Here is a 27,763-nt window from a genome sequence, read left to right as displayed (position 1 = left end):
ATTGACCTGCTTCACTGCCTGTGAAGCGACTCCCGTGCAGGTGGGGAGCCGGGGTTTGAACCAGGATCCTTATGCCGGTCTTTGTGCTTTGCGCCACCTGCGCTTAGCCCGCTGCACTACAGCCCGACTCCCCAATGTTAACCTATTTCTAAGACTGTGGGATAACTATAGCAGTTATTTATGGGGTGGGGATGGGGACACAGACCTTTGGTGATGGGAGTGGTGGAAAAAAAAGATTAAAACAGAAACTTGTTTTTTAAAAAAAGGAATGAAGGAGCCTAGAGAGACACTGTGGAGAGGTCAGGACCACAGTCTGGAATGTTCTGGAATGCCAACTGAGAAGGGGGTGGTGAGTCTTGTCAAGAATGCAGGGCAGAAGAGACAGAGAAAAAAGGTTTTGTCAGATAAATGAAAGAGCAGTGATGACAGCTGAGAGAGCTAAGGAGTCCTAAACTGGGGAATTGGCATGAGCAGGGTGGGACTTTGAGAGAATCACCTCTGGAGATGGCAGTTCTTCTGGGTTCTGAGAGTCCAGCGCCTCTGTCACCAGCATGTCCCCTAGGATGGTGCGGAGGTGGTGGGCCATGGTGGCCTGCTGCTCCAACCCACAGTGGTTCTCAATTGACAAGATGACAGGGTATGGGGACAACTGTGGGAGAGGGGGCAACAGTTTAGAACAATGCACCTGTCCCTCATCTGTAGCCCACGTGCACCTGGCCCACAACCTTCAGGACAGGCAGGGCTCTAGGCCCATTCCGGGGGCCCTGATTCAGTGGAATAAGGTATACAGACTGGGCCCAGTGCAGACTGGAGGGACAGAGGTCAGATCTAGGGCTCCAGTGAAAGGGAAGGGAGGTTAAGGTGGCTGTAGAGATAGTGTTCTGTTCTTTCATTTCTCTCCCTCTTTCTTTACCCGAGCATTGCTCAGCTCTGGCTGGTGACTGTGCAAGAGATTGAACCTGGGACCTTAGAACCTCAGGCGTCGAGTCCCTTTTTGCATACCTATTAGTCTATCTCCCCCAACCTCTGTTCCTTTTCTTTTGGCCTCCAGGGTTATCACTGGGGCTCAATGCCCACTCTTTGAGTCACTGCTCCTGGAGGCCATTTTTCTCATTTTTATTGCCCTTGTTGTTGTTATTGTTGCCATCACTGTTGTTGGATAGCACAGAGAGAAATCGAGAGGGGAGGGGAAGACGGGGAGAAAAAGATACCTGCAGACCTGCGTGGCTTCACAGGCGGTGAAGCAGGTCTGCAGGTGTCTTTCTCTTTCCCTCTCTTTCTTCCCCTCCTTTCTCCACTTCTCTCTGTCCTGTCTAATGACGATGACATCAATAGCAACAATGATAACTACAACAATAAAAAAACAACAAGGATAACAAAAGGGAAAATAAATAAATAAATAAATAAATAATACATTATGTGGTCCGGGAGGTGGTGCAATGGATAAAGCACTGGATTCTTAACCATGAGGTCCTATATCCCCAGCAGCACATGTACCAGAGTGGTGTCTGGTTCTTTCTCTTTCCTCCTGTCTTCCTCATGAATAAATAAATAACTTCTTTAAAAATATTATTATCGGGGAGCCAGGCAGTAGCGCAGCGGGTTAAGTGCTCGTGGTGCAAGGCGCAAAGACTGGTGTAAGGATCCCTGTTCGAGCCCTGGGCTCCCCACCTATAGGGGAGTCGCTTCACAGGTGGTGAAGCAGGTCTGCAGGTGTCTATCTTTCTCTCCCCCTCTCTGTCTTCCCCTCCTCTCTCCATTCCTCTCTGTCCTATCTAACAATGATGACATCAACAACAAGAATAATAACTACAACAACAACAATGAAAACAAAGGCAACAAAAGGGAAAATAAATATATATAAAAAAATCATTATCGGGGAGTCGGGTGGTAGCGCAGCGGGTTAAGCGCAGGTGGCATGAAGCACAAGGTCCGGCTAAGAATGCTGGGTTCGAGCCCTCAGCTCCCCACCTGCAGGGGAGTCACTTCACAAACGGTGAATCAGGTCTGTAGGTGTCTACCTTTCTCTCCCCTTCTCTGTCTTCCCCTCCTCTCTCAATTTCTCTCTGTCCTATCCAACAACAATGACAGCAATAGCAAAAATAATTACAACAATAAAACAACAAGGGCAACAAAAGGGAATAAATAAATATTAAAATATATATCATCAATCAAACTTATCACAAGCATTTACAAAACCAGAACTAGGTGAAGAATTAGGTCTGCAGGGAGCTGGATGGTGGCACACCTGGTTGAGCACATGTTACAACGCACGAGGACTCAGGTTGAAGCTGCTGGTCCCCACGTGCAGGGGGGAAGCTTTAAGAGCAGTGAAGCAGTGCTGCAAGTCTCTCTTTCTCCCTATCTCCCTCTCCCCTCTCAATTTCTCTCTATCTCTATCCAATAAATAAATTTAAAAAATTAATTAAATGGAGATGGCACAATGAATAAAGTGTTGGACCTTCAGGCATGAAAGTACCAAGTTCAGTCCTTGGCAATGATGTGCCAGAGTGAGGCTCTTGTTCTTCCCTTCTCTTTCTCATAAATAAATAAACAAATATTTTTTAATTAGGTCTGTGGACCAAGAAGTGGCTACCTGGTTGTGTACACACATCACTATGTACAAGGACCTAAGTTTAGGGCCACCGACCCCACATACAGAGGGAAACTTCATGAGTGGTGAAGTAGTGCTGCAGGTATCTCTTTTTTCCCTATATTCCCCCCTCTCAACTTCTGTCTTTATTCAAAATAAATAAAATATTATTTAAAAAAATTAGGTCTGGGAACACATGCATGATCTTAATATAGCATATGTTTAGCCTGCCCTTATTATTATGGAATCTGAACAGTGAGAATATTTGCAAGGTCTGTGATTTTAGTATACTTACTAAATATGAGAAAGGGATGGCCATGCTCAGCTCCATTTACCCCCTTGGCCCATTTTCCCAGCAGTGTTTGGAGAGTAGTTCCCTAGGCCAAGCTTTCTTATGGAAGGACTGAGGGCAACTGGTACGGATCGGGTCAAGGGGTCTGGGGCTAGGGGCTCACTGTGAAGGCATGGTCGCGCACAGCCTGGACCACATCCTGAAAGAGGATCTTGGAGGTAAGCGTGTGGCCATGGTAGATGATGGGTTCTCCTCCTGGCCCCTCCCAGCAGTCCAGCTCCACACAGCGGCATCCCTGGGCAAAGGCCCTAAGGACAGACAGATGGACAGGAAGATGTCATGTGGGCACCACAGAGCAGAGCAACAGAGCCAGGAAGCCCACAGTAGGAGTTGAGCCCCGAAGCCTCTCAACTTGTGCTCCTAGATATGTCCCCCCCACCCCTGTATGATACCTAACATAGGCCTCTGTGCTGCTGGGCCCCCCGATCTGAGAGTCGGTCAGATAGGTGTTGTGGGAGGAGGAGATGAAATAGTGGGAGAGTGGCTGGTCCATGTCCTGGAACACACTCGTGTGCGCTGGGTCCAGAGCAGCCCCCGCAGGTGACAGAAGGTACATCATGAAGCCATCCAGGGTCATCAGCTCATGCTGCTTGGCTGCAGGGGAGGGCAGTGACGTGTCAGGCCACATGTGGGACCCCCATATCCAGCCCCAAGTGCCTCTGAAGTTCACTCAGCTTAGTGATAATGAGCACCTATCTGAGCGCACTTCGTTGGAGGACTGTGCTGACTTGAACCCCATGCATTAGACCTGCCCCACCTGTCTCATTAAGCTCGTGGGTCTGGATGAGCTGCCGTGCATGGACCAGTGTGGCGCCATCCTCCCCCTGATCCTCCAGGAACTCCAGCAGTTCGGGGGCACTCAGCACTTGGTCCTCGCCCGAGTACCGATGGAAGATCTCTTCCAACTCGGGGCGCTTCAGCAGTCGGCGCAAGAACTCTTCAATCTCAGTCCCCTCCAGCCGCTCGTTGTTGGAGTTGTCACACTCCTAGAGAGCAGAGGACACCCTGGGAAAGCTGGCCCACAGTGACACATCCACGCCTGGAAATGAGGTGGATGATGCCCCTCCATTTCACAGCAAGAGAAACACATCTCTCTCAAGCTCACACTAAGACTCGACAGTTTCTTAGGTTCAGAGCTTGTTCCTGTGTACTGCAACCCCAAGAATTAAAATATGAGACAAAAAACTGGTGACCCCAAGGTAGGAGAGATCCCTATACCTGTGTATCCACACCACCATCCTCCTACTGCTATGTACACACTCGGGTCAAGAAAGTTACAAGAAAAGGAAATTCATGAGCCCCCCGGCTCCCCACCTGCAGGGGAGTCACTTCACAACTGGTGAAGCAGGTCTTTCTCTTCCCCATCTCTGTCTTCCTCTCCTCTCCCCATTTCTCTCTGTCCTATCCAACGACAACAACAATAACTACAACAATAAAACAACAAGGGCAACAAAAAGGAATTAATTAATTTTAAAAAAAGAAAAGGAAATTCACAGGGAGAGGTCCACACAGAGCTGGTGGGCAGGTGCCACAGCTCTTGTGTGTTTAGTGTCATGGGCCAGCCATAGAGCTGCTGTCCACCATGTGTCCCACTGGACTCTGGCTGCAGCCCACTCTGTGCATTCATCTGTTCCTGCACTCGGGGTGTCCACAGTCACCTGTGGGTGTGCCACCATGGAGCAGACTGTGGAAGAGTCTGAGTCCTGCCTGGCCCCTCCTCTTTGGAGCTACCACCCAGTCATACATCCAGGCTTAGAGAAATTAAAACAACAGTGGGCGACGGGAAAATAGCTGAAGTGGACTTGCATGCCAAGGCCCCCAGCTCCATCCCACGCCACATGAAACCAGAGTGGCTCTGGCTTCTCTGTGTGTCTCATGTGACCCATGTTCAAGCCCCTAGTCCCCACCTGTAGGGAGAAAGCTTCATAAGTGGTGAAGCAAGTCTGCAGGTGTCCCTCTTTCTTTCTTCCGTTTTATATCCCCCATTCCTTACGATAGCTGGCTATCACTATCAAATAAATAAATATAATAAAAAATTTAAAGTATCATTTAGGGAGCTGGGTGGTAGCACAGTGGGTTAAGCAGTGCAAAGCACAAGGACCATGGGGCCAGGTGGTGTGGCGCACCTGGTTGAGTGCACACGTTACAGTGCACAAGGACCTGAGTTCAAGCCCCTGGTCCCCACCTACAAGGGGAAAGCTTCATGAGTGGTGAAGTAGGGCTGCAGGTGTCTCTCTGTCTCTCCCTCTTTCCACCTCCCCCCGCCCCCTCTCAATTTCTGGCTGTCTTTTTCCAATAAATAAATAAAGATAAAAAAAAATTTTTAAAGCACAAGGACCAGCATAAAGATCCCGGTTCAAGCCTCCGGCTCCCCACCTGCAGGGTGGTCGATTCACAAGCAGTGAAGCAGGTCTGCAGGTGTCTATCTTTCCTCCTCTCTGTCTTCCCCTTTCTCTCTGTCCTATCCAACAACAACAGCTATAACAACAAGGGCAACAATAATGCAACAAAAATGGCCTCCAGGAGCAGTGGATTCACAGTGCAGGCACCAAGCCCCAGCAACCTGGAGGCAAAAAAAAAAAAAAAAGAATCACTTAAAAATTTCATTTAACAAATATTTAAAAGACAGAGAGAAATCAAAAGTGTAAGGAGAGATAGCTAAAGAGACACCTGCAACCCTGTTTCACCACTCACGAAGCTTCCCCCCTGCGGGTGCGGACCAGGGGCTTGAAACTAGGTCCTTGCATACTGTAGTGTATGTGCTCAACCAGGTGTCCCACCACCTGGTCCCTGTATATCTATATATTCATGCATACATCTTTAAAACATCAACATGGACATGGAAGGTAACACCGTGAGTAAGGTGCTCAACTTGGAAGCATGAAGTTCAAGTTCAATCCTCTGCATTGAATATACCATAGTAATGTTCTGGTTCTCTCTCCCCCTCCCTCCTTTCCTTCCTTCCTCTCTTCCTATTTTAGGTTAGTAAGTAAGTAAAATCTTTTCAATCCCCAGCACTTCCACAAGCCAGAGCTGAGCTTTCCTGTCTTTCTCCAGTTAATATAAAATTAAATAATAAATAAAATATATATAATAAAATAAATAATAAATAAAATTAATTATTTTTTAAAATATTTATTCATTTTCCCTTTTTGCTGCCCTTGTTGTTTTTATTGTTGTGGTTATTATTTTTGTTGTTATTGATGTCACTGTTGGATAGGACAGACAGAAATGGAGAAAGGAGGGGGAGATAGAGAGGGGGAGAGAAAGACAGACACCTGCAGACCTGCTTCACCGATTGTGAAGTGACTCCCCTACAGGTGGGAGCCAGGGGCTTAAACTGGGATCCTTACACCGGTCCTTGAGCTTCGTGCCACCTTCGTTTAACCCACTGCACTAACACCTGACTCCCAAATAAAAAAAAAATTTTTTTTAATAAGCAAAACCGTGGTCCTGGAGGTGGCGCAGTGGATAAGTATTGGCCTCTCAAGTATGGAGTCCTGGGTTCAATCCCCAGCAGCACATGTACCAGAGTGATGTCTGGTTCTTTCTCTCTCTCCTCCTATCTTTCTCATTAATAAATAAATAAAATCTTTTTAAAAATAAGCAAACCTTTTTTTAAATTAAATTTAATTTATTTATTCCCTTTTGTTGCCCTTAAGCAAAACCTTTAAAATAACAACTTTGGGTCCAGAGAAATAGCTCATTTGGATAGCTCACTTGCCATGTGTGTGATCCAGTTTCAAGTCCAGCCCCCACTGCACTGAAGGGAGCTATGGCTCTACTGTAGTCTCTTTCACTTTCTGTGTCTCTGCTTTCTCAGTCTCTATAAATACAAAAACTTTGGTGCCCTCTTGGCAGGAATGGGGAGACTGGAGCTCCACCTAACCCTTGCACTATATCTGAGGGTAAGGATGGACTTTCTTAAAGTCAGTGGTCTCAGGAGTGGGAAAGAGGGTTAATTTAATGAGGGTCAGATGTAAGAAGTCACCTTTCTTCAGAGAGGCCACTTTCTCCACAAGAGCTGGAGGGAGGGGAGCTAAGGACTCAGATGACTGGGGTGTGTGTGTACGTGAGCAGAGATTACTGTCACAGAGGTGGCACAGTGACTAGAGCACTAGACTTGCAAGCATGAGGCTACAAGTTTGGCCCCCCCTATCGCATATGCTAGAGTGATGCTCTGCTTCTCTCTCTCTAGTTAATACATTTTGCATGTATGAATGTATAAAAGACGCCAGAGTGGCAGCAGGAGCCCACCTTGAAGAGGCGGTAGGCATACATGTCATTCACGTCCACATTGACCATTCTGAGCAGGCTCTTGATCTCCTTGAAGCTCATCTTACTGTCTTGGTTTGAGTCTGCCCGGTGCAGATAGGTGTGGATCCAGGTGTGAGTGCTCAGGAAATAACCGGCAACTAACTGACAGGTATGTCCCCACCTCCCAAATGTGGGGGGAGCCCCTCGTTTAGGAGTGATCCTCCCCTCCCAACCCACACCCCAGACCGCGCCCCAAGAGGACTCCCTGGGCACAGCAGCATTGTGACCATTGGACCATAAGACTAGGGCTCCAGAGTCTAAAGACCACACTACACCACCCGCCAGTTCTTTTTTTATGTTCTCCCCCGCCCCCCAGAGTACTGCTCAGCTCTGGCTTATGGTGGTTCTGGGGACTGACCCTCAGAGCTTCAGGCATGAAAACTGTTCTGCAAACTCATTATGCTGCCTCCCTGCCCGCCACCCCCCAGTTCTGAAGGCGTGGGGCTCTGCCTTCTCTGGCCCTGGGGGGGGGGGGGGGGGGGTCCTCCAGAGATGGGCTGCCTTCTCTTCCCGCGGGGGGGCGCCCTCCCGGACAGGATATTGGTCGAGGCGCTCGCGCTGGCTCATGGCTTCCAGGCGCGCCCGCAGCTTGGCCAGGCCGCGCACCCAGCGCTGGGCTTCCTCGGCGGTGGGCGCTGCCAGGTCCAGGTTCTTGCGGCGGCCCTTGAAGACGATGGTGAGGCATCGCGCTGGCGCGAAGGCGCCCCCGAAGCGCCGCAGGCCCTCGGACTGGTGACCCTCGCGGACTGCCTCGATGTGCTGCACTAAAACTGCGGGGCGAGAGGGGGTCAGTCGTGCCAGGGGGCGGGACCCTCAAGGTCTCAGTCAGCCTGCACCGCGCCCGCAGCCCTGCCCACCTGCCCGCCCCACCAGCACTCACAGATGTGCTGCGACGGCGCGTGCGGGAGGCCCCGCTGGAACCACACGCTCAGGCAGTCCTCCTGCAGCCTGTACAGCCGCTTCTTGTGCCACGTCTGCGAGCGGATCTTCCGGAACCGGGAGCCCCGCAGCATGGCGCGCACGTCCTCGTCCTCCGTCAGGCCTGCAGGACCAGAGGGGACCTGGCGTCGGGGCTTGGCTCCAACTCCGCTCTGTCCCTCTGCAAACCCTCACACTTCTCTCCAGTACGAAGTTGACTTTAGTTCTCTGCCAGAGGTTGGGCTTGGTGTATTCCACCCAGGCTCCCAGTCATAAGGGTGCCAGTCATAGGGACGCCCAGAGAGCCCAGCCACACCTCAGCAGCACCTGGGGCTCCGGTGTCCCTAAAGATCACCCTTTCTGCCACTCTTCTCCCTTACTGCTCCTAGTCTTCCAACCCAGAACCTGCCACCTTAAATAACTTTTTTCCAGTAAGGTGAACCTCTGCCCATCAAGAAGGTGGTATTGGGCTGGAGAGATAGCATAGTGGTTATGCAAAAAGGCTTTCATGCCTGAGGTATACCAAAAGTCTCAGCTTCAATTCACAGCAACACCAGAAGCTAGACCTGAGCAGTGAGCGGACAGAGAAAAAAAAAAAAAAAACAATGCCTTGTTATGCAATGCACCTCTCTCTCTCTGCCCCCAACTTATTTATCTTTGGATAAGCACAGAAATTGAGAGGGGAGGAAGAAGTAGAGAAGGAAAGACGGACCAGGCAGGCGGTGGCGCACCTGGCTAAGCATGCACATTACAGTGTACAGGGACCTAGGTTTAAGCCCCTAGTTTCCAGTAGGGTTGCAGATGTCTTTCTGTCTCTGTCCCACTCTACTTCTCCCCCTCCCCTCTCAATTTCTCTCTGTCTCTAGAGGACCTAATGGGGGTTGTATTGTTATACGGAAAACTGGGAAATGTTGTGCATGTACAAACTATTGTATTAATTCGCCAATAAAGAAATTAGAAAAAAATTCTCTCTGTCTCTATACAATAATGAATAAATACTAATCTCCAGAGTGCCCCGGGTAGATCCACCTGAAAGTTTGACCTCCAGTGTTATCTGCCACTCACCATGCCCAGTCACTGTCATAACTTCATATGACCCTTCAGCTCATATGCACTTTATTTATTTATTGACTTATTTATTTATTTACTAATGAGAAAGATAGAAGGAGAGAAAGAAAGAACCAGACATCACTCTGGTACATGTGCTGCTGGGGTTTGAACTCAGGACATCATGCTTGCGAGTGCAAGGCTTTATCCACTGCACCATCTCCGACTATCCATATGCACTCCCCAGTAACAATGTCCACCTTCCCTAACAGTAGAAAATGTTTACAGAGCTTTTGCTGAAACCCAGAGCCTGCTTGTATATGAACCAGAAAATACATGAAAATAAACTTAAGTAACTTGTCGGGATCCCATAGCTAGGAAGTGATGGAAGCAAGTTTCCAACCTTGGTGGCTGCACTGAAAATCCTGCTCCTGTGTCTAGCTTCCACCTTCCAACCTGTTCAGCCTGGGCTGGGTGGGTAGGATAAAGCAGAACACAAGTGCAGGAGTTCAGGAAGTCAAATTTCAACTCTGTCACTTCTCAGTTACACAGCCCAGGTGGGACCAACCTGTGACAGCTCTGCACCTCATGTTCTCCAAGCACAGAACAAATACCACAAAACTGAAAAACCTGAGATCCACTCAAATGCTGCTCATCCTGCTAGTGCCCTATCCAGATGGCATTGGACCCAGCAGGGGTCAGAACCAGGTAGCCAGGGTACAAGTCGAAGGGTTGAGAACCCTGTAAATGCATCTTTTCGGGGTTGGGGGGAGGCACCAAGAGTGGACAAGGTCCCAGAATTCCAGAGAACCAGAATCTGGATTTACGTATCAAACATCCAGATTTTTTCAGTGTTGGCAACTACATCAAACCGAAATGACCAAAACACCACTGTATGGGCCAAAAAAAGAAAATAAAAAACAGAATTCTTCCTCCATTCATTTTAATATTATTGACTTTATTTTAATAAACATTTAATTAATTTGATTAATATGCAATGTTTTTAAATACTTATTTGATCAAATGAATAACTTAGTTTATTTATTTTAATAACTTACATTTATTTATTCCCTTTAGTTGCCCTTGTTTTATTGTTGTAGCTATTATTGTTGTTATTGATGTCATCATTGTTGGATAGGACAGAGAGAAATGGAGAGAGGAGGGGAAGACAGAGAAGGGGAGAGAAAGATACCTGCAGACTTGCTTCACTGCTGTGAAGCAAGCCCCTGCAGGTGGAGAGCCAGGAACTTGAATCGGGATCCTTATGCCAGTCCTTGTGCTTTGCACCATCTGTGCTTAACCCACTGCACTACTGCCCGACTCCCTAACTTAGTTTATTATAGTAAGTTAAGTAGTCAGATTAGTGGGGTTGGCTTTAGGTTTTTCTGGTCCCAAGATACCTGCTAGCCAAACTACAAACTAAGAAATTAAATCTAGGACTGGGGTACATAGCATAATGGTTATGCAAAGAGACTCTCATGCCTGAGGCTCCAAAGTCTCAGGTTCAATTCCCCATACCACACCACCATAAACCAGAGCTGATAAGGATCCTGGTTCGAGCCCCCAGCTCCCCACCTACAGGGGTTCACTTCACAAGCAGTAAAGCAGGTCAGCAGATGTCTATCTTTCTCTCCATCTTCTCCTCCTCTCTCAATTTCTCTCTGTCCTATCCAACAACAACAACAACAGCTGTAACAACAATAACAACCACAACAAGGGCAACAAAATGGAAAAAATAGCCTCCAGGAGCAGTGGATTCATCAGAGCCCCAATGATAACCCTGGAGGCAAAAAACAAAACAAAAACACAGAGCTGAGTAGGGCTCTGAAAAAAAGAGGAATTAAATCTAGGGCCTAACTGGTGGTACACCTGGTTGAGCACACACATTACAGTACACAAGTACCCAAGTTCTAGCCCTCAATCCCCCCCTGTAGCAGGGAAGCTTTGCTGCTACTTAGGGACAGAAACACCCATCTGCCACAGATGGTCCTGAAGGGTGCTGAAAGGACTTTGGAAGACATACTAGGAACTCAGTTGAGTTGGCCAAACTGTTCAAGGAAAATACCAACATGAAAGAGGCCAAACATCAGGATGTCCCAGAGCTGTTGATGACCCAAGTACTATTTATTCCCTTCCCTCTGGTTTGAGGTCTTAGAGTGCAGATTTGCACACCCCAGGACAGTGACTAAAGGTTAAGCATCACAAGATGGGGACAGGGTCAAGGGTGTAAACCAGCAGCCTTATCTTACAGTAACTTACCCCAACTGCAGGCCTACTATAAAACTAAGAGGACCAAGAAACTCAGGGCCTCTCTCACTCTTTTTTTTAATTATATTTTTTACTTATTTATTTTTCCTTTGCCATCCTATTCCAGGACCTGACTCCTCCCCACCCCCACCCCCACCCCAGACACTTTTATGCTTTGATGCAATACATCAACTCCAGTTCAAGTTCAGCTTAGTGTTTTTCTCTTATCTTGTTTTTCCAATCTGCCTGAATGAGGTCATCTCATATTTATCCTTCTGTTTTTGACTTATATCACAACATGATTTATTAATATGTTTTTCTAATATTTTATTTATTTTTGACAGAGAAAGAGAGGGAGAGAAACACCAGAGCACTGCTTAGCTCTGGCTTATGTTGATCCGGGGGATTGAACCTAGAACTTTCGGAGCTTCGGGCATGAGAGTCTGTTTTCATAACCATTATGCTATATCCCTCACCCCTTAACATGATTTCTTCAAGCTAGCTGGGCTGAAAACAGTGAAATTACTGTTTTTAATAGCTGAGTAGTTTTCCATTGTAGGGAATTGTGAGGATGGGTTGAGCATGGTGGGACCTCCCATTGAAAACTGGGTGCATGGACCCTCCTGTTAGTCTTTCTCTACCAGAGATCGAGCAAGGAGGGAAACAACCCCCAGGATCTACCCCCCCCCCCCCGTCAGTCTCCCTGCCTCACAAGGACCCTACACTCCCTGAAACAGCAGCCTACTTCCTTGTTCCTAAACCAAATGGCCTGCTTACTCAGAGGTTACTAGAAGTTCACCTCCTTTGATCATATGTAATCCATGTATCATTGTTCTATTCTGTCAAACAGTAACTGAAAGTCCTCTCCCTACTTCCCTACCTCCCCCATTCCTTTGATCATACCTGATCCATCTTCTCTCTGCCCTCAAGACCCTTCTCTGTCTGCTGGTTATTGATAACCCTATTTCCTTGTTGTTTCAACCAATTAAACCCCTTGCTCAACAGTCACTAATCAAACCCTGACCTTTTCCCAACCCCTAACAATTTCCTCGTTCCTTAGATCACTCACCAAAGAAGCCCTGGCCCTCTCCAGACCCCTTGCCTCTCTACCATATATGGTATAGACAATTTACTTCCTCCTGCAACCCCTTAAAAACCCTGCTCTGCTGTTCAATAAACGGATTGTTAGCAAACAGTCCCCAGGTCATCTTATATCGCATCACTAACCATGGACACTAAGAGAATCCTGTAGTACTTGCCACTGATGCCTCAAGGTACATCCTTCTTGACACCCATTTCTGGTGCACAACAGAGCAGGCACGTCAGAAGGCCTGTACCCGAGAGAGGCCCCCCCGACAAGAGCCCGGTATTCCATTGTGTATATAGACCACAACTTGATCAGCCACTCATCTGTTGCTGGACACCTGGGCTGCTTCCAGGTTTTAGCTATCACAAATTGTGCTGCTATGAACATAGGTATACACAGATCTTTTTGGATGGGTGTGTCCTCTCTCACTCTTGAAGGTCTACATATATCTTTACATGCATCTTCTTTTTCATTTTTCCCAGAGCACTGCTCAGTTCTGGCTTATGTGGTGCTGAGGAATTAACCTGATACCTCGGAACCCCACACCTGAATCTTTTTATTATTATTATTATTATTTAAATATTTATTTATTGGAGAGAGACAGCCAGAAGTAGAGAGGAAAGGGGTCGATAGAAAAGGGGAGAGCCAGAGACACCTGCAGCCCCACTTCACCATTCGCAAAGCTTCCCCCATGCAGGTGAGGACTGGAAGCTTGAACCCGGGTCCTTGTGCATTGCAATATGTGCGCTCAGCCAGGTGTGCCACCACCCGGTCCCCACTTGAATCTTTTTGCATAGCCATTATGCTATCTTCCCTCCCCATCTTTCTCTGTCCTATCCATGCTTTGCTTCAATAAATGCTCACCCTCCATGACACTTAAAAAAGAGTCCAATGCTTTATCCACTGTACCATCTCCAGATCACTCTCCTGTGATTCTTCATCAGATATTTGCTTATGACCTGACCAGCAGAGTTTCAAAGGAACCCCTAAGTTCCTTATCCCCTTCACCTGCAACAAAAGGAATTTTCAACTTAGGGGCCATGCGGTAGCATAGTGGGTTCAAGCCCCCGGTGCCCACCTGCAGGAGGAAAGCTTCACAAGTGGTGAAGTAGGACTGTAGATGTCTCTATGTCTCTTTCCCTCTCTATCTCCCCCATTCTGCTCAGTTTCTGACTGTCTCTATCCAATAAATAAATAAAGACTAAAAAAACAAAAAGATAAAAAAAAAGAAGTAAAGCAGGGGGCCTGGGCGGTAACGCAGCAGGTTAAGTGCACATGGCAAAAAGGACAAGGATTGCGTAAGAATCCCAGTTCAAGCCCCCAGGCCCCCACCTGCAGGGGAGTCGCTTCAGAGGTGGTGAAGCAGGTCTGCAGGTGTCTATCTTTCTCTCCTCCTCTCTGTCTTCCCCTTCTCTCTTGATTTCTCTCTGTCCTATCCAACAACAATGACAACAATAATAATAACAACAATGATAAACAAGGGCAACAAAAATGGAAAAAAATGGCTCCCAGGAGCAGTGGATTTTTAGTGCAGGCACCAAGCCCCAGCAATAACCCTGGAGGCAAAAAAAAAAAAAGAAAGAAAGAAAGAAAGAAAAAGAAGAAGTGAATCAGGTCTGTAAGGGTCTCTTTTTTTCATTCCCACTCTCATCTCCTCTTTCCCTGTCAATTTCTCTCTGCCCTCTTGAACAATAAATCAATTTAAAAATAAAATCTATGAAAAAAACACCCAAACAATCACACACACACACACACACACACACACACACACACACACACACAGGAAGGGGGAGGCAGAGTCCTCTTTCCAGACAAAAAGCTGGCATGTGGCATGGACCAGGTCCTGAGGTCGTCAGACCCTCAGCTCCCTATCCCCACATCTAGGCAGCCTCTGAATTCTCTTTTCCTGAGAAACAAGGGGTTGGATATAGACAGTCTGCAGCCCACCCCTCCTCTATGTCCTCAGTCCCCTTATTCCCACAGCAAGGATTTGCAGCTGGAGCCACACCTTGACCAGGCCAGCCCTCTGATGTCAAGCCCATAGTTGTGGGGGGTGGGGTGAGGGGATTGGTGACTAAGGCCAGAAATGATGGTGAGTCACCAAGGAAGGGCCAGTCTTGTCCAGAGTTTTCTGCAAACAAGGCACTGAGTAAGGCAACCTGACCAATCCCCCACTGGAGCCAGTTTCCACAGTTGAGGGCCTTTGCTTCTAGCCCGCCCCTCAACTCCTCAGGAGCCTATTGCGGGGTGCGGGTGACCTCCAAGTCTGCCCTATTCTACCAGTATTTCCTCTCAGACTGCACTGGCTCCAAACACACCCCCAAAGGAAAGCCAACACTGGGTAGGCTATTGACTGTCTGCAGTTGCCTCTGTTTCCCCATTGCTTGAGCATCTGACCCCTGTGGTAGTGAGGGAATTGGGGTGTCAGACAGGAAGTGCTGAATCAACAGAGATCAAGGGGAAACATCAAGAGGAGAGCCCAGATAGTGATGCAAAGTGGGCAGGGCTCTCACCAGCTATCCAGGAAACACCTACTAGTACTGGCAGATCCCAAACACAGGTATTTCCTCTTTCTCATTCCTACCTCACTGGAAGCAGGTAGACTCCACAGAAACCACAGGAACCACTGTGGTTTTTGTAGCTTCTCTATGTAGTCAGCTTTGCCCTGAACTCAGACTTGGGCTGGGCCAGGGCATAACCACCTTAACTTAACAGGTGGTGGAGCAATAAAAATAAGGAGTGACAATAGTCAAAAGGTGAAAATAACCCATCAACCGCTGAATGGAGAAGCAAAATGTGGCCTGTTTATACAATGAAGTATGACTCAGTTATAAAATTTTTTTTTTAATTTTAAAAAGTGAAATGTGACCTGGAAAGATGAACCTTGGAAAGATTATGCTAAGGAAAATATGTCAGTATTATAAGACATATAATATTTATATGTCAGGGAGTTGGGAGGTAGAGCAGAGAGTTAAGCACACGTGGCGCAAAGCACAAGGACCAGCGTAAGGATCCCGGTTGGCGCCCCTGATCCCTACCTGCAGGTCTGCAAGTGTCTATCTTTCTCTCCCCCTCTCTGTCTTCCCCTCCTCTCCCCATATCTCTCTGTTTTATCCAACAATGATGACAACAATAATAACTATAATAATCAAACAACAAGGGCAACAAAAGGGAACAAATATTTTTAAATATGTATATGTCATATAAATATTTATATGTCAGTATTTATATACGGTAACAAAAGATAAATTCATAGACAGAAAACAGGTCTCCAGGTGTGGGAAGGAGGCTGACTTGCTTCATGGTCACAGAGTTTCCATTTGGGATGACAGAAAAGTTTTAGACCTAATACAACATTGTGAATACCCAACATTGCAAATGTAATTAATGCCACTGAATCAGCCACTTAAAAGTGGATTAGAGGCCAGGAGGTGGTGCACTTGGTTTCGTGCACACATTACCATGGACAAGGATTCAGGTTTGAGCCCCCAACTCCCACATACAGAGGAGGAAGCTTCATGACTAGTGAATCAGGTCTACAGGTTCTCTCTTTCATCCTCTCTCTGTCCCCCCCTCCCTCTCTCCCCTTTCAATTTCTCTGAGAAAAAGAAAGGTGGGGGGGAAAAAGGGTGTGTGTGACTTTGTTCCCAGTAAAACTGTTAAAGAGATGCAAGAAGCATAGAGCAGTTTCCTAACTTGTCCAGGGTCTGAGGGTCACTAGGTAGTAGAGCCGGCATCTATTGAGAGTCTAACTTCAAAGGCTTGAATGAGCTGAAGCTCACACGGTAGCTCAATTTAGGGCCTACCATGCTGTGAATAACACCGAAGGAAACTGAGAAGGACAAGGGTAAGTAGCATAACAGTTATGCAAAGAGACTCTCAAGCTTGAGGCTCCAAAGTCTCAGATTCAATCCCCGCCCCACCACCACCACAAGCCAGGGCTGAGTAGTGCTCTGGTAGAACTAAAATAAAATGAAATAAAATAGGACAGGGTAGATAGCATAATGGTTATGCAACTCTAGAGACTCTCGTGCCTGAGGCTCCAGAGTCCCATACCACCATAAACCAGAGGTGAGCAGTGCTCTGGTAAAAAAAAAAAAAAAAAATTCTTTAACAGTTATGCAAAGAGATTCTCATGCCTGAGGCTCCAAAGTCTCAGGTTCAATCCCCTGCACCACCATGAGCCAGAGCTGAACAGTGCTCTGGTAAAAATAATAATAATAATAATAAACAACAACAAGGGCAACAAAAGGGGAAAAAATGGCCTCCAGGAGCAGTGGATTCATGGTACAGGCACTGAGCCCCAGCAATAACCCTGGAGGCAAGAAATAATAATAATATGATACATTAAATTAAAATAAAATAAGATACTGAGACAGAGCTCTGGGAGCAGAGGAATCCAGGGGACATGTGTCCTCCTCAGCACCCTGGCTCCCAGCCAGGACCCTGTCCTTCTGCTGCTCAGAACTGTCAGCATACCCTCACTAAGCTGAACTGTCTGCTTATCTTGGCCCCCAAAGAGGGGGAGCGAGAGGGGGAGGACTGGGGGTGGGGGGCATTGTGGACAGGGCAGGCCCAACTACCACCTTCAGCAGAGGCCTTTGGAGTTTGTAGTCTGGGGCCTAAGCAGTTCTCTCCAAACTGCTTCAGTGTCAGAACTGGCCTTAATGGAAGACCAAGTCCACTGCTGACCCCCCCCCCCCAGCTAACCCTTCCTATTAGAGTGATAACTGAAGCACAGAAAGGACAAGCCTTGGTTGCTGAAAATTGTGGGTGGGACAGAAGACAGCATAATGGTTCTGCAGAAGACTTTTATGCCTGAGGGTCCTAAGTCCCAGGTTCAATCCTCAGCACTACCATAAGCCACAGCTGAGTAAAGCTCTCTGGTCTCTCTCTCTCTCTCTCTCTCTCTCTCTCTCGTTCTTTTTTATTTTTTTAAGATTTATTTATTCATGAGAAAGGAGGAAAGAAAGAACCAAACATCACTCTGGTGCATGCGCTGCCAAGGATTGAACTCAGGACTACATGCTTGAAAGTCAGTGCTTTATTAACAGCGCAACCTCCTGGACCACTCTCACTCTTTCTCTCTGTATCTTTCTCATTAAGATAAAATAGGGGGGAGTCCGGCGGTAGCACAGCAGGTTAAGCACACGTGGTGTAAAGCGCAAGAACTGGCGTAAGGATCCCGGCTCCAGCCCCAGGCTCCCTACCTGCAGGGACGTGGCTTCACAAGCAGTGAAGCAGGTCTGCAGGTGTCTGTCTTTCTCTCCCCCTCTCTGTCTTCCCCATCTCTCTCCATTTCTCTCTGTCCTATCCAACAATGACGACATCAATAACTACAACAATAAAACAAGGGCAACAAAAGAGAATAAATAAATATTAAAAAAAGATAAAATAGGAACTATGCAGTGGCAACCTGGTTGAACACACACATTATCATGTGCAAGGACCCGGATTAAAACAGTCACCTACATGGGGGAAGTTTCATGAGCAGTGAAGCAAGTGCTGTAGGCATCTCTCTCGCTCCCTCCCCCTCTCCCTCTCCCTTTCCCTCTCCCTTGCCCTCTTTCTCCCTCTCCCTCTCCCTCTCCCTCCCTCTCTTTCTCTTTCTTAGTAGTTTCTTTTAAAAATACTTATTGGGAGTCCGGCGGTAGCGCAGCGGGTTAAGCACCAGTGGCGCAAAGGACTGGCGTAAGGATCCGGTTCCAGCCCCTGGCTCCCCACCCCACCTGTAGGGGGTTCGATTCACAGGGGTAAAGCAGGTCTGCAGGTGTCTGTTTTTCTCTCTCCCTTTCTTCCCTTCCTCTCTCCATTTCTCTCTGTCCTATCCAACAACGACGACATCAATAACAATAATAACTACAACAACAATAAAAGCAAGGGCAACAAAAAGGAAATAAATATTAAAAAATCTAATTTTTTAAAAATTATTTTTGGATAGAGACAGAGAAATTGAGAGGGAAAGGGGAGATAGAGAGGGAGAGAGAAAGAGACACACCTGCAGCTCTGATTCACCACTTATAAAGCTTTCCCCTACAGGTAGAGACTAGGGGCTTGTTCATCCAGTCTGTAATGTGTGTGCTCAACCAGGTGTGCCACTGCCGCTTCCTCTCTCTTCCTCTCTATCTCTCCTTGCTCTTTCAACTTCTCTGTCCTATAAAAATCAATAAAATTGGAAAAGGGGGATAGGAAGTGATACACCAGGTCGAACATACACATCACCAAGTGAAAGGACCCGAGTTCAAGCCCCTGCTATCCACCTGCAGGGGGGGATGCTTCCTGAGCAGTGAAGCAGGGCTTTAGGTGCCTATCTTTCTCTCCCCCACCTCCCTCTTTGTCTATCCTTTTCTCTCAATTCCTCTCTGTCCTATCAAATAAAAAAGAAAAAAGAGTGGTCAGACAGGTGGTGCAGTGCTCTCTCTCTCTTTTAAAACTATATATATACAATTTTTTTAGAAAAAAAATTTTCCCTTTTGTTGCCCTTGTTATTTTATTGTTGTTGTTGTTGTTGTTGTTATTGTTGTTGTTATTGATGTCGTTGTTGGATAGGACAGAGAGAAATAGAGAGAGGAGGGGAAGACAGAGAGGGGGAGAGACCTGCTTCAAGGCTTGTGAAGTGAACTGGGCTGGAACTGGGATCCTGATACCAGTCCCTGAGCTTGGCACCATGTGCACTTAACCAGCTGCTACTGTCCAGCCCCCCAAGAATCTCTTTGCATAACCATTATGTTGTCTACCCTGCCCAAGTGCTACACTCTCAAACATGAGGTCCCAAGTCCCATATGTACCATAGTGATGTCTGGTTCTTTTTCTCTCTCCTCTCTCTTTCTTTCTCTCTCTCTCTCATCTTTCTCACTAACGAATAAATAAAATCTTTTTTTTTTTTCCTCCTCCAGGGTTATTGCTGGGCTCGGTGCCTGCACCATGAATCCACCGCTCCTGGAGGCCATTTTTCCCCCCTTTTTGTTGCTCTTGTTGTAGCTTCGTTGTGGTTATTATTATTGCCCTTGTTGACGCAATTCGTTGTTGGATAGGACAGAGAGAAATGGAGAGAGGAGGGGAAGACAGAGAAGGGAAGAGAAAGATAGACACCTGCAGACCCGCTTCACCGCCCGTGAAGCAACTCCCCTGCAAGTGGGGAGCCGGGGACTCGAACCGGGATGCTCACGCAGGTCCCTGCGCTTTGCGCCACATGCGCCTAACCCACTGCGCCACCGCCCGACCCCCATAAATAAAATCTTTTTAAAAAGTAGTTTTATGGAGTTGGGCGGTAGCACAGCGGGTTAAGCGCATGTGGAGCGAAGTTCAAGGACCGGCGTAAGGACCCCGGTTCGAGCCCCCGGCTCCCCACCTGCAGGGGAGTCGCTTCACAGGTGGTGAAGCAGGTCTGCAGGTGTCTGTCTTTCTCTCCCCCTCTCTGTCTTCCCCTCCTCTCTCCATTCCTCTCTGTCCTATCCAATAATGACAATAATAATAACTACAACAATAAAACAACAAGGGCAACAAAAGGAAATAAATCTTTTTAAGAAAAAAAAAGTAGTTTTAAAAGAGAAAAAGAAAAAAGGTCACTGGGAGCAGTGGAGTAGTAGCGGCAGCACTAAGCCCATAACAAGCCTGGTAGCAATAAAAAAATAATTAGTTAATTTAAAATGTCTTTTAAATTTATTTAATGTAAGTAATTCAACAGGTGGTGCAGTGGATAAAGCATTAGATTCTCAAACATGAGGTCCCAAGTTCAATTCCTGGTAGCACATATACCAGAATGATGTCTGATTTTTTTTCTCTCTCTCCTCCTTTCTCATTAATAAATAAAATCTTTATTTTTTTAATTTCAAGGTAAAATAAATGAATAAATATTTTTAAATAATTAAAACCATGGGTCACTCAGGCAGGGGCTGTATGGGGTGGGGGATGGGGGGAGGTCACAAGGGTGTTGTGCTTACAGGGCATGGAGCTTGGAGACAAAGGATAACATGCAGACAACAGGGTGTGTGATCAGGTGGTGGGTACACACAGGGTTGTGTGCGTATGTGTGTAGTTGGGGTGGGTGGGAGGTATATTAGCTTGGAGAGGAGAACAGAAGGTATATGTGTGTGAGAGGCAGTACACACTCAGGAATGTGAAACATTCAGGGAACAGTGACAACCATGGTGACGCTGAGCCAAGAGGGAAGGGAGAGAGAGAAAACAGCTCTTCCTGGAGGCTGGGCCCTGAGACTCTAGGAGAGACCACGCCAAGCAGGACTGGGGGGAGGGGTGCCATAAGTGGTTCCCACCCTAACCTCCCAGACAGTAAGTAGGTAGCAGGCAGCCCCAAGCACCTCAGCACTCCTAGGCCCTGGATGGAGGCCACAACCAGGGAACTCCAGGCAAGCATTCCTTGTGGAATCAACAATGTCAGGAAAGACAGGCTAAGCTTCTGCTTCAAGCTGACAACCTGCAGATAAGGGGGCAGTACCCTTCCTGGCTGGGTGTAAAGCCTGTTTGGGGACAGAGGTCACCAGAGGGACCTCCTCAGAGCTGAAGGAGGAGAAGTAGGAGCCACAGGCAAGACAGAACTGGCTTCACAGCCCTTCCTGGCAAGCCCCCCACTAGGCCAGAGGTCAGTGCCTGCTGAAGACGCCCCCACACCTGCCAACCTCACTCACCCGACAGGAGATGTCCAGGGCAAGCCATGGGTGAGCCCTCCAGCACTTGGTGTGAGCATGCAGCCCAGGGGAGGGAGCAGGAGTCTGCCCACTCAGCACTATGGTGGCTGGGATTAAGGCAGGGAGGATCACAGGGAGCAGGCAGGCAGGGGCAGAGGGAGAGGGCTAGGGGTGGGAGTGGAGGATCCAGGACAGCCCTGCTCTGCCATGAGCATGGCCCAGGTTTGAGCCCAGCTCCCACCACACCAGAGGAAGCTTCTGCACTGTGGTTATCTTTTCTTCTCTCCCTCTGTCTCTCTACCTGGAAAAAAAGTCAACTTAGAGCAGTGAAGTTCCAGTGTTGACAAAAAATAAAATTCAGGAGTTGGGTGGTAGCGCAGTGGCTTAAGTGCAGGTGGTGCAAAGCGCAAGGCCCAGTGTAAGAATCCCGGTTCAAGCCCCCGGCTCCCCATCTGCAGGGGAGTCACTTCACAGGCGGTGAAGCAGGTCTGCAGGTGTCTATCTTTCTCTCCCCCTCTCTGTCTTCCCCTCCTTTCACCATTTCTCTCTGTCTTATCTAACAACAATGACGTCAATAACAACAATAATAACTGCAGTAACAATAAAAAAACAACAAGGGCAACAAAAGGGAAAATAAACATTAAAAAAGGGAAAATAAATATAAAAAAAGAAAAACAAGGGCAACAAAAGGGAAAATAAATAAATAAAATTCAGGATGCCTAACTAAATTTTAATTTCAGATTAAAATAATAATGATAATGAGTTAGTATAAGTTTGCTCCCAGCTATTCATTGCTTACCTGAAAGTCACATTTCACGGGGCATACTATATTTTATTTGGTAAATCTCTGTGGTGCCTGGGGGTTGACAGGCCCTCTCCATGTATAAATCACTCACTCGTAGAGCTAGGACCCATGAAATAGCTCACTTGGATAGTATGCTGTTTTGCCCTGTGTATGACACAAGTTCAAGCCCAGCCCCCCACAAACCAGAGCTGAGCAGTATTCTGGAATCTCTCTCAATCTTTCTCTTCTCTCTCAATATTTTTCATATATATATATATATATATATATATATTTAATTTATTCATGAGAAAGATAGGAAAGAAAGAACCAGACATCACTCTGGAATATATTCTGCCGGGGATTGAACTCAGGACCTCATGTTTTAAAGTCAATGCTTGGGGGCTGGGCAGTAGCACACTGAATTAAGTGCACATGGTGCGAAGTGCAAAGACCCGCATAGGGATCCTGGTTCCAGCCCATGGCTCCCCACGTACAGGGGGGTCGCTTCACAAGGAATGAAACAGGTCTGCAGGTGTCTATCTTTCTCTCCCCCTCAGTCTTCCCCCTCTCTCTTGATCTCTCTCTGTCCTATCCAACAACAACAATAAACAACAGGGGCAACAAAAAGAGGGAAAAATGGCCTCCAGGAGCAGTGGATTCATAGTTGCAGGCATTGAGCCCCACCAATAACTTTGGAGGTAAAAAAAAAAAAAATCTGAAAGTCAATGCTTAGGGTTGGGGTATAGCATAATGGTTTTGCAAAGAGACTTTCATGCCTGAGGCTCTCAAGTCCCAGGTTCAGTCATCCCCCACACAGCCATAAGCCAGAGCTGAGCAGTGCTCTGGTAAAAAAAAAAAAAAAAAGAAAAAAAAAGAAAGAAAAAGAAAGTCAAGGCTTTATCCACTGCACCACCTCCTAGACCACTCTCTCAGTATCTCTCATTAAAATAAAATAATCCACAAATATTTTTTAAAGATGCTAATTAGTACTCACCAAATCTGGTGATAAAGAGCCACCACCGAAAACTAGGCTTTGGTGGCTATAGCCTTGGGCTAAGTGACTTCAGTGCCTGTAGCATACCCTACGACATCTGTGGCCACAGGATTAAGTGGTACCTAGGCTGCTTCAAGCTGAGCCTGTGCCACCACCAACCGGCTGATCTTCTCATTCTTCAATCTCTCCCAGTTTCCCCAGGACTGGCCAAGTCAGCAGCCAGCCCCAGGAAACAGGGACAGGAGAAGAGACCCAGGCTTCACAAATCACTCTCAGATTGGATGGGGTGGTTATTCCTATTCCCCCATCCTCCTCTCTCTTCCTAGTTCCTTCCTAAAGACCCTTTCTTTCCCTCTGAGTCTTTGATCTCTTTGAGCCACTCCTGGCCTTGGTCTTTTGACCTAATCTGGAATAAAATCTGTTGTTAGTGTAAGAAGTATATCGGTGGAGGTGGAGGTGATCAGGAGTGGCACTGAGGGCCAACTCAACTAGCAGCTGCCCATGAATGCTCCTTGGGTGGCAAGCCTGGGCTGGCTCAAGGGGCTAGAGCCCAGGACACCTGGGCTTCCATCTCCACCCCCTTCCTGGACTCACTGTGGCCTCGGGAAGAGACATCCCTAGTCTTAGATGTGACATTCCTCTCTAGACAGTCACTCAGCAGGATGAGGTGGTAATGGGGAAGGAGGACTGCCCAGATGACATTCTAACACCTACACAGTCCTGGACAATGTTACTGTGACCAGTGCCCAAAGCTCCCATGCAGTCTTACTCAGTGACAGGTGCTGAGTCCTGAGCACAGCCATAATTATTTGTCTGTAAATATCTGTCACTACACTGTGTGCTCCCCGAGGGCCAAGTATGGTTACTCATCTCCTTACCCCAGCCCTGGCACAGTGCCCTAGACACTGAGGCATGGCAAATGTATGTGGAATGCAGCAGCAGACAGGTAAGCAGGGGTATCAGCCCTTCTGCAGCCCCATAATCTCTGTGGGTGGCGGATTCCAGGGCCCATGCAGGACATCAGCTGCCCAGGCTGTTCACCTTTCTCCAAACCACTACTGTTCCTTAACTCACTGAGGGACCCTGCTGTCCATGAGATTTCCCCTCCAGATCCCACTGATTGCAGAGTCCAGCCCAGTCTACCTGGACCCCCAAATAAGTGGGCTATCTAACTTTGCCCTAAGCCTGAAAAACAGGACCAAACTTCACTCAAGCAAACCCGCAAACTGAATCTGGAAACAAAAGGACTGCCTTAGGGACTCAAATCCAACAGGGCCTTGCCCTCTTGAAACAAAAAAAAGAATAGTTAGGACACATGGGCTTTGGTCTCCATGAAAGTTTGAGGAACATAGTCCTGGAGGTAAGAAGATTTGGAGGCCTTTAACTCCTCTCTGGTTGCCCCCAAATCCAGCTTTAGACTCTCTCCCTCTCTCTCACTTGTACCTGTATAGAAGACTGACACTTCTTAGAGGGAGAGGGGTTGACTGGAATTAATAAGCTCCATCCTCTGATTGCATGTTCAAGTGTGACAGAGCTTGGCTTATTGTGGCTGTGGGCAGCAGGCTTGTGGTCGATTTCAACTCAAGAACCCTCAAACAACTGAGCACAAGCCTAAGTGCCAAATGACTGACTCTCCAGGTTCCTTCTGAGTCTCACTATTAGGCATCTAATGTCTAATATTTCATCCAGATCCCTACTCTGAACAGCTCCTGCCTAAGTCCCCAGGCCCCTACTCAATTCCCACCACTTCTGCCTCATTCTAGTCTCCTACTAAGGAAGGGTTCAAGAGCTGCAGCCAGTCAGTCAAGGCCCTCCTGCTTCCTGGCATCTCACACATTCATAGTCTTTTCTTCTTCTTTTTTTAATCTGAGAGAAAGAGACCAGTTCAGCTCTTTTCAGTTCTGGCTTATCGTGTTGCTAAGGATTGAACCTGGAACCTCAAAGTCACAAGCATGCAAGTCTTTGTATAGAGGCCTGACCTGGTATAGTGACCCTGCACATAGCCTCTGATGCAAAAGGGCTTCAGGTTTAAACCCCATTCTCACCAGAAGCCAAAGGTAAGCCACTCTGAGAAAAAAAAGGGGGGGCAAGTAGGTAGCGCAGCGGGTTAATCGCACATGGCACAAAGCGCAAGGATCCCAGTTGGAGCCCCTGGCCTTTCACCTGCAGGAAAGATTGCTTCACAAGTGGTGAAGCAGGTCTGCAGGTGTCCATCTTTCTCTCCCCCTCTCTGTATTACCCTCCTCTCTCAATTTCTCTGTCCTATCTAACAATAATGGCAAAAAATGGGAAAATGGCCTCCAGGAGCAGTGGATTCGTGTGAAGGCTCGAAGTTCCAAAGATAAAACCTGGAGGAGACATGAGAGGAGAGTATGTGGACATATTTCATTCAGTGTGAAGTGAGGTAGTGTGCTGGGGCTGTTGTGGGTAGAAAAGTCATGGTGAGCTCAGGTGTGAGGCTAAAGGACCAGGGTAGGGTTGCCCTGGAGAGCTGTGTAAATCTTGGGTCAGACTTCTGGAGTCTTGTCTTTTCTCTTTGCTTCTGCCTCTCCCCACCCCCCATTGTTCTAGTTTCTCTCCCTCCTTTGACCTGAGGTGGCACAATGGCTAAGGCATACTCAAGCATGAGGTCCCAAGTTCCATCCCTGGCAGCACATGTACCAGAGTGATAGCTGGTTCTTTCTCTCCTCCTATCTTTCTCATGAATAAATAAATAAATAATTTAAAAAAAAAAAAAAAGGAAAAGAAAAAAGAAGAAAGTCTTTGTATAACCCAGCTTTCCTTGTTTGACCTCCTTGCTGATCCTTCTGCTCTCCAGAAGTAACTGCATCTGTCTTGTTTGTTGCTGGGGCAGAGTATCCTACAAGCAATCCACAGATGTTTATTGGATGCCCAGAATGACCAAGTCCTAGTCTCCACAAGAAGTAAGAAAAGCAGCAAGAAACAAGTCACTCAACAGACTCAGGTCAAAGGAGGGAGAGGAACTAGAACAATGGGGGGGGGGGGGGTGTTGGGAGAGGCAGAAGCAAAGAGAAAAGACAAGACTCCAGAAGTCTGACCCAAGATTTACACAGCTCTCCAGGGCAACCCTGCCCTGGTCCTTTTACCTAAGCTCATCATAACTTTTCTACCCACAACAGCCCCAGCACACTACCTCACTTCACACTGAATGAAATATGTCCACATACTCTCCTCTCATGCAAACCCATCAATCACCAGTTAGTGTCACTTTGTGCAGACTGAGTTACAAGCTCTGTGGTTACAGACAAGTCCCTCAGCTTCTGTGGGCCAGGCGGTAGCACACTTGGTTAAATGCACACATTACAGTGTGCAAGGACCTGGGTTCAAGCCCCGCCCCCCTCCCCATCTACAGGGAGAAAGTTTTCATGAGTGAAGTAGAGCTGCAGGTGTCTTTCTCCCTATCTTCCCCTTTCTTCTGTTTCTCTTTGTCTCTACCTAATAGTAAATTAATAAAAAATTTTTAAAAATCCCTCAGCTTCTCTGAGTCAATCTTAAAACAGATTTACCACTGGATGGGGGTAGATAGCATAATGGTTATGCAAAGAGACTCATGCCTGAGGCTCCAAAGTCCCAGGTCCATTCCCGTTCCCCCACATCCCACCATAAACCAGAGTTGAGTAGTGCTCTGGTTAAAACAAAAAACTCTGATGCCTAAGCCTCCTGCAGTCCCAGGTTCTATCTCTTCCCCCTCCCCGCCACCCTAAACCAGAACGACCTGTCCTTAGATTAAAAAAAAAAAAAAAAAAAGTGGGGGGGAGGAGAAATTTACCACCTAGTTCTCAGGAAAGTGATCCAATGATAGCACATTCTTCGCGGTGCAGTGCCCTGTCAGTCTCTGCTGGATAAAACCACTTACCCCTGCCCTCCGAAGGCCTCCCCCCAATCTGAAGTGGGATCGCTGGCCTTGTGATTCCCTCGGCAGTGTGCTTGGCGGTCAGACCAGTCTTACCAGCGCGGTGTCGCCACAGGCACCCCCACCCCTGAGGACGGCCGGGTTGAAGGGCTGGCCTTTGCCAACTCGCCTGCCCTCCTAGGGTCGCTGAGAACCCCGCAGGCCCTGGAGGCACAGAGTGTCGGGGAGGCGGGACAGGGCAGCGCACCCGGTCTCTTCCACTTCCCCGAGTCGTTGGCGGCCCCAATCTTAGGCCCCTGACTCCCGGCCCAAAGTCCCACTACTGTAGGTGCTGAAGGCGCCTCCTGCTGGGAAACACAGGCCAGGCCATTGGGGCGCCCCCCGGCCTGAGGATCTCGGGCGACCCCAGGAGCGACTCCCCGCGGGAAGGGCGCGGACACTCCCCGCCGCCCCCGCCTGCCGGCCAGCCCGCACTGACCCATCTTCTTCAGCGCGCACTGCGGGAGCCTCTTGGTGCCGCCGTCTGGGGGCGCAGTGAGCGGGGCCCGCACCGCGGGCTCCTCCAGCCGCCGTCGGCAGCCCCAGCAGCGGCCGCACTGCATGGCGCGCGGGGCCGGGCCGGGCCGGGCCGGGGGTCTGCGGACAGCTCAACCGGGGGGGTCAGCGCGCCGTCGCTGCCTGAAACCTAGCGGCGCCGGGAGGGAGTCGGGACGAGAGTGAGAGGAGGAGAGAGGGCGGGACGGGATCGGGAAGGAGGGCCCGAGATGGGGGCGGGGTTCGGGACCCGAGGGTGGAGGCTGCGGCTCCAAGCCAAGGCGCATCCACTGCACTGACCCGCCAGCCGCTGAGCCCGCCCAGATGTGCCGAGGACGTCCTGCCACCCGCAGCCCCCAGCCTGGGTTT

The 27,763-nt window shown here is 48.1% G+C and overlaps 1 protein-coding gene and 1 non-coding gene across 9 annotated transcripts in view; both read right to left on the bottom strand.

Annotated features, from left to right (window-relative positions):
* The window catches only part of PLCD3 (phospholipase C delta 3), a 70,440-nt gene extending 42,677 nt beyond the window's left edge, over positions 1–27,763 (bottom strand). For 3 of the 8 annotated variants that reach the window (XM_060203357.1, XM_016193698.2, XM_060203356.1), the window contains exons 1-8: positions 27,339–27,589; positions 8,143–8,304; positions 7,804–8,032; positions 7,203–7,332; positions 3,703–3,931; positions 3,338–3,539; positions 3,049–3,193; positions 497–649 (exon numbers count right to left, since the gene is read on the bottom strand). In XM_060203357.1, the coding sequence (XP_060059340.1) occupies positions 497–649; positions 3,049–3,193; positions 3,338–3,539; positions 3,703–3,931; positions 7,203–7,332; positions 7,804–8,032; positions 8,143–8,304; positions 27,339–27,462 (1,374 nt within the window). In that variant the 5' untranslated portion in view covers positions 27,463–27,589. Of the gene's footprint in view, positions 1–496; positions 650–3,048; positions 3,194–3,337; positions 3,540–3,702; positions 3,932–7,202; positions 7,333–7,803; positions 8,033–8,142; positions 8,305–26,863; positions 26,881–26,956; positions 26,974–27,338 lie in introns of those variants that run through there. The other 5 variants (XR_009553010.1, XM_060203361.1, XM_060203358.1 and 2 more) reach the window with 4 other exon arrangements.
* On the bottom strand, positions 2,736–2,864 carry LOC132542285 (small nucleolar RNA SNORA72). Its single transcript, XR_009553382.1, has one exon. It is a non-coding gene; the product is annotated as a small nucleolar RNA SNORA72 (small nucleolar RNA).

This window comes from Erinaceus europaeus, chromosome 12, assembly GCF_950295315.1.
Source record: "Erinaceus europaeus chromosome 12, mEriEur2.1, whole genome shotgun sequence".
NCBI lineage: Eukaryota > Metazoa > Chordata > Mammalia > Eulipotyphla > Erinaceidae > Erinaceus > Erinaceus europaeus.
This window is presented reverse-complemented; position numbering and strand designations above follow the sequence as displayed.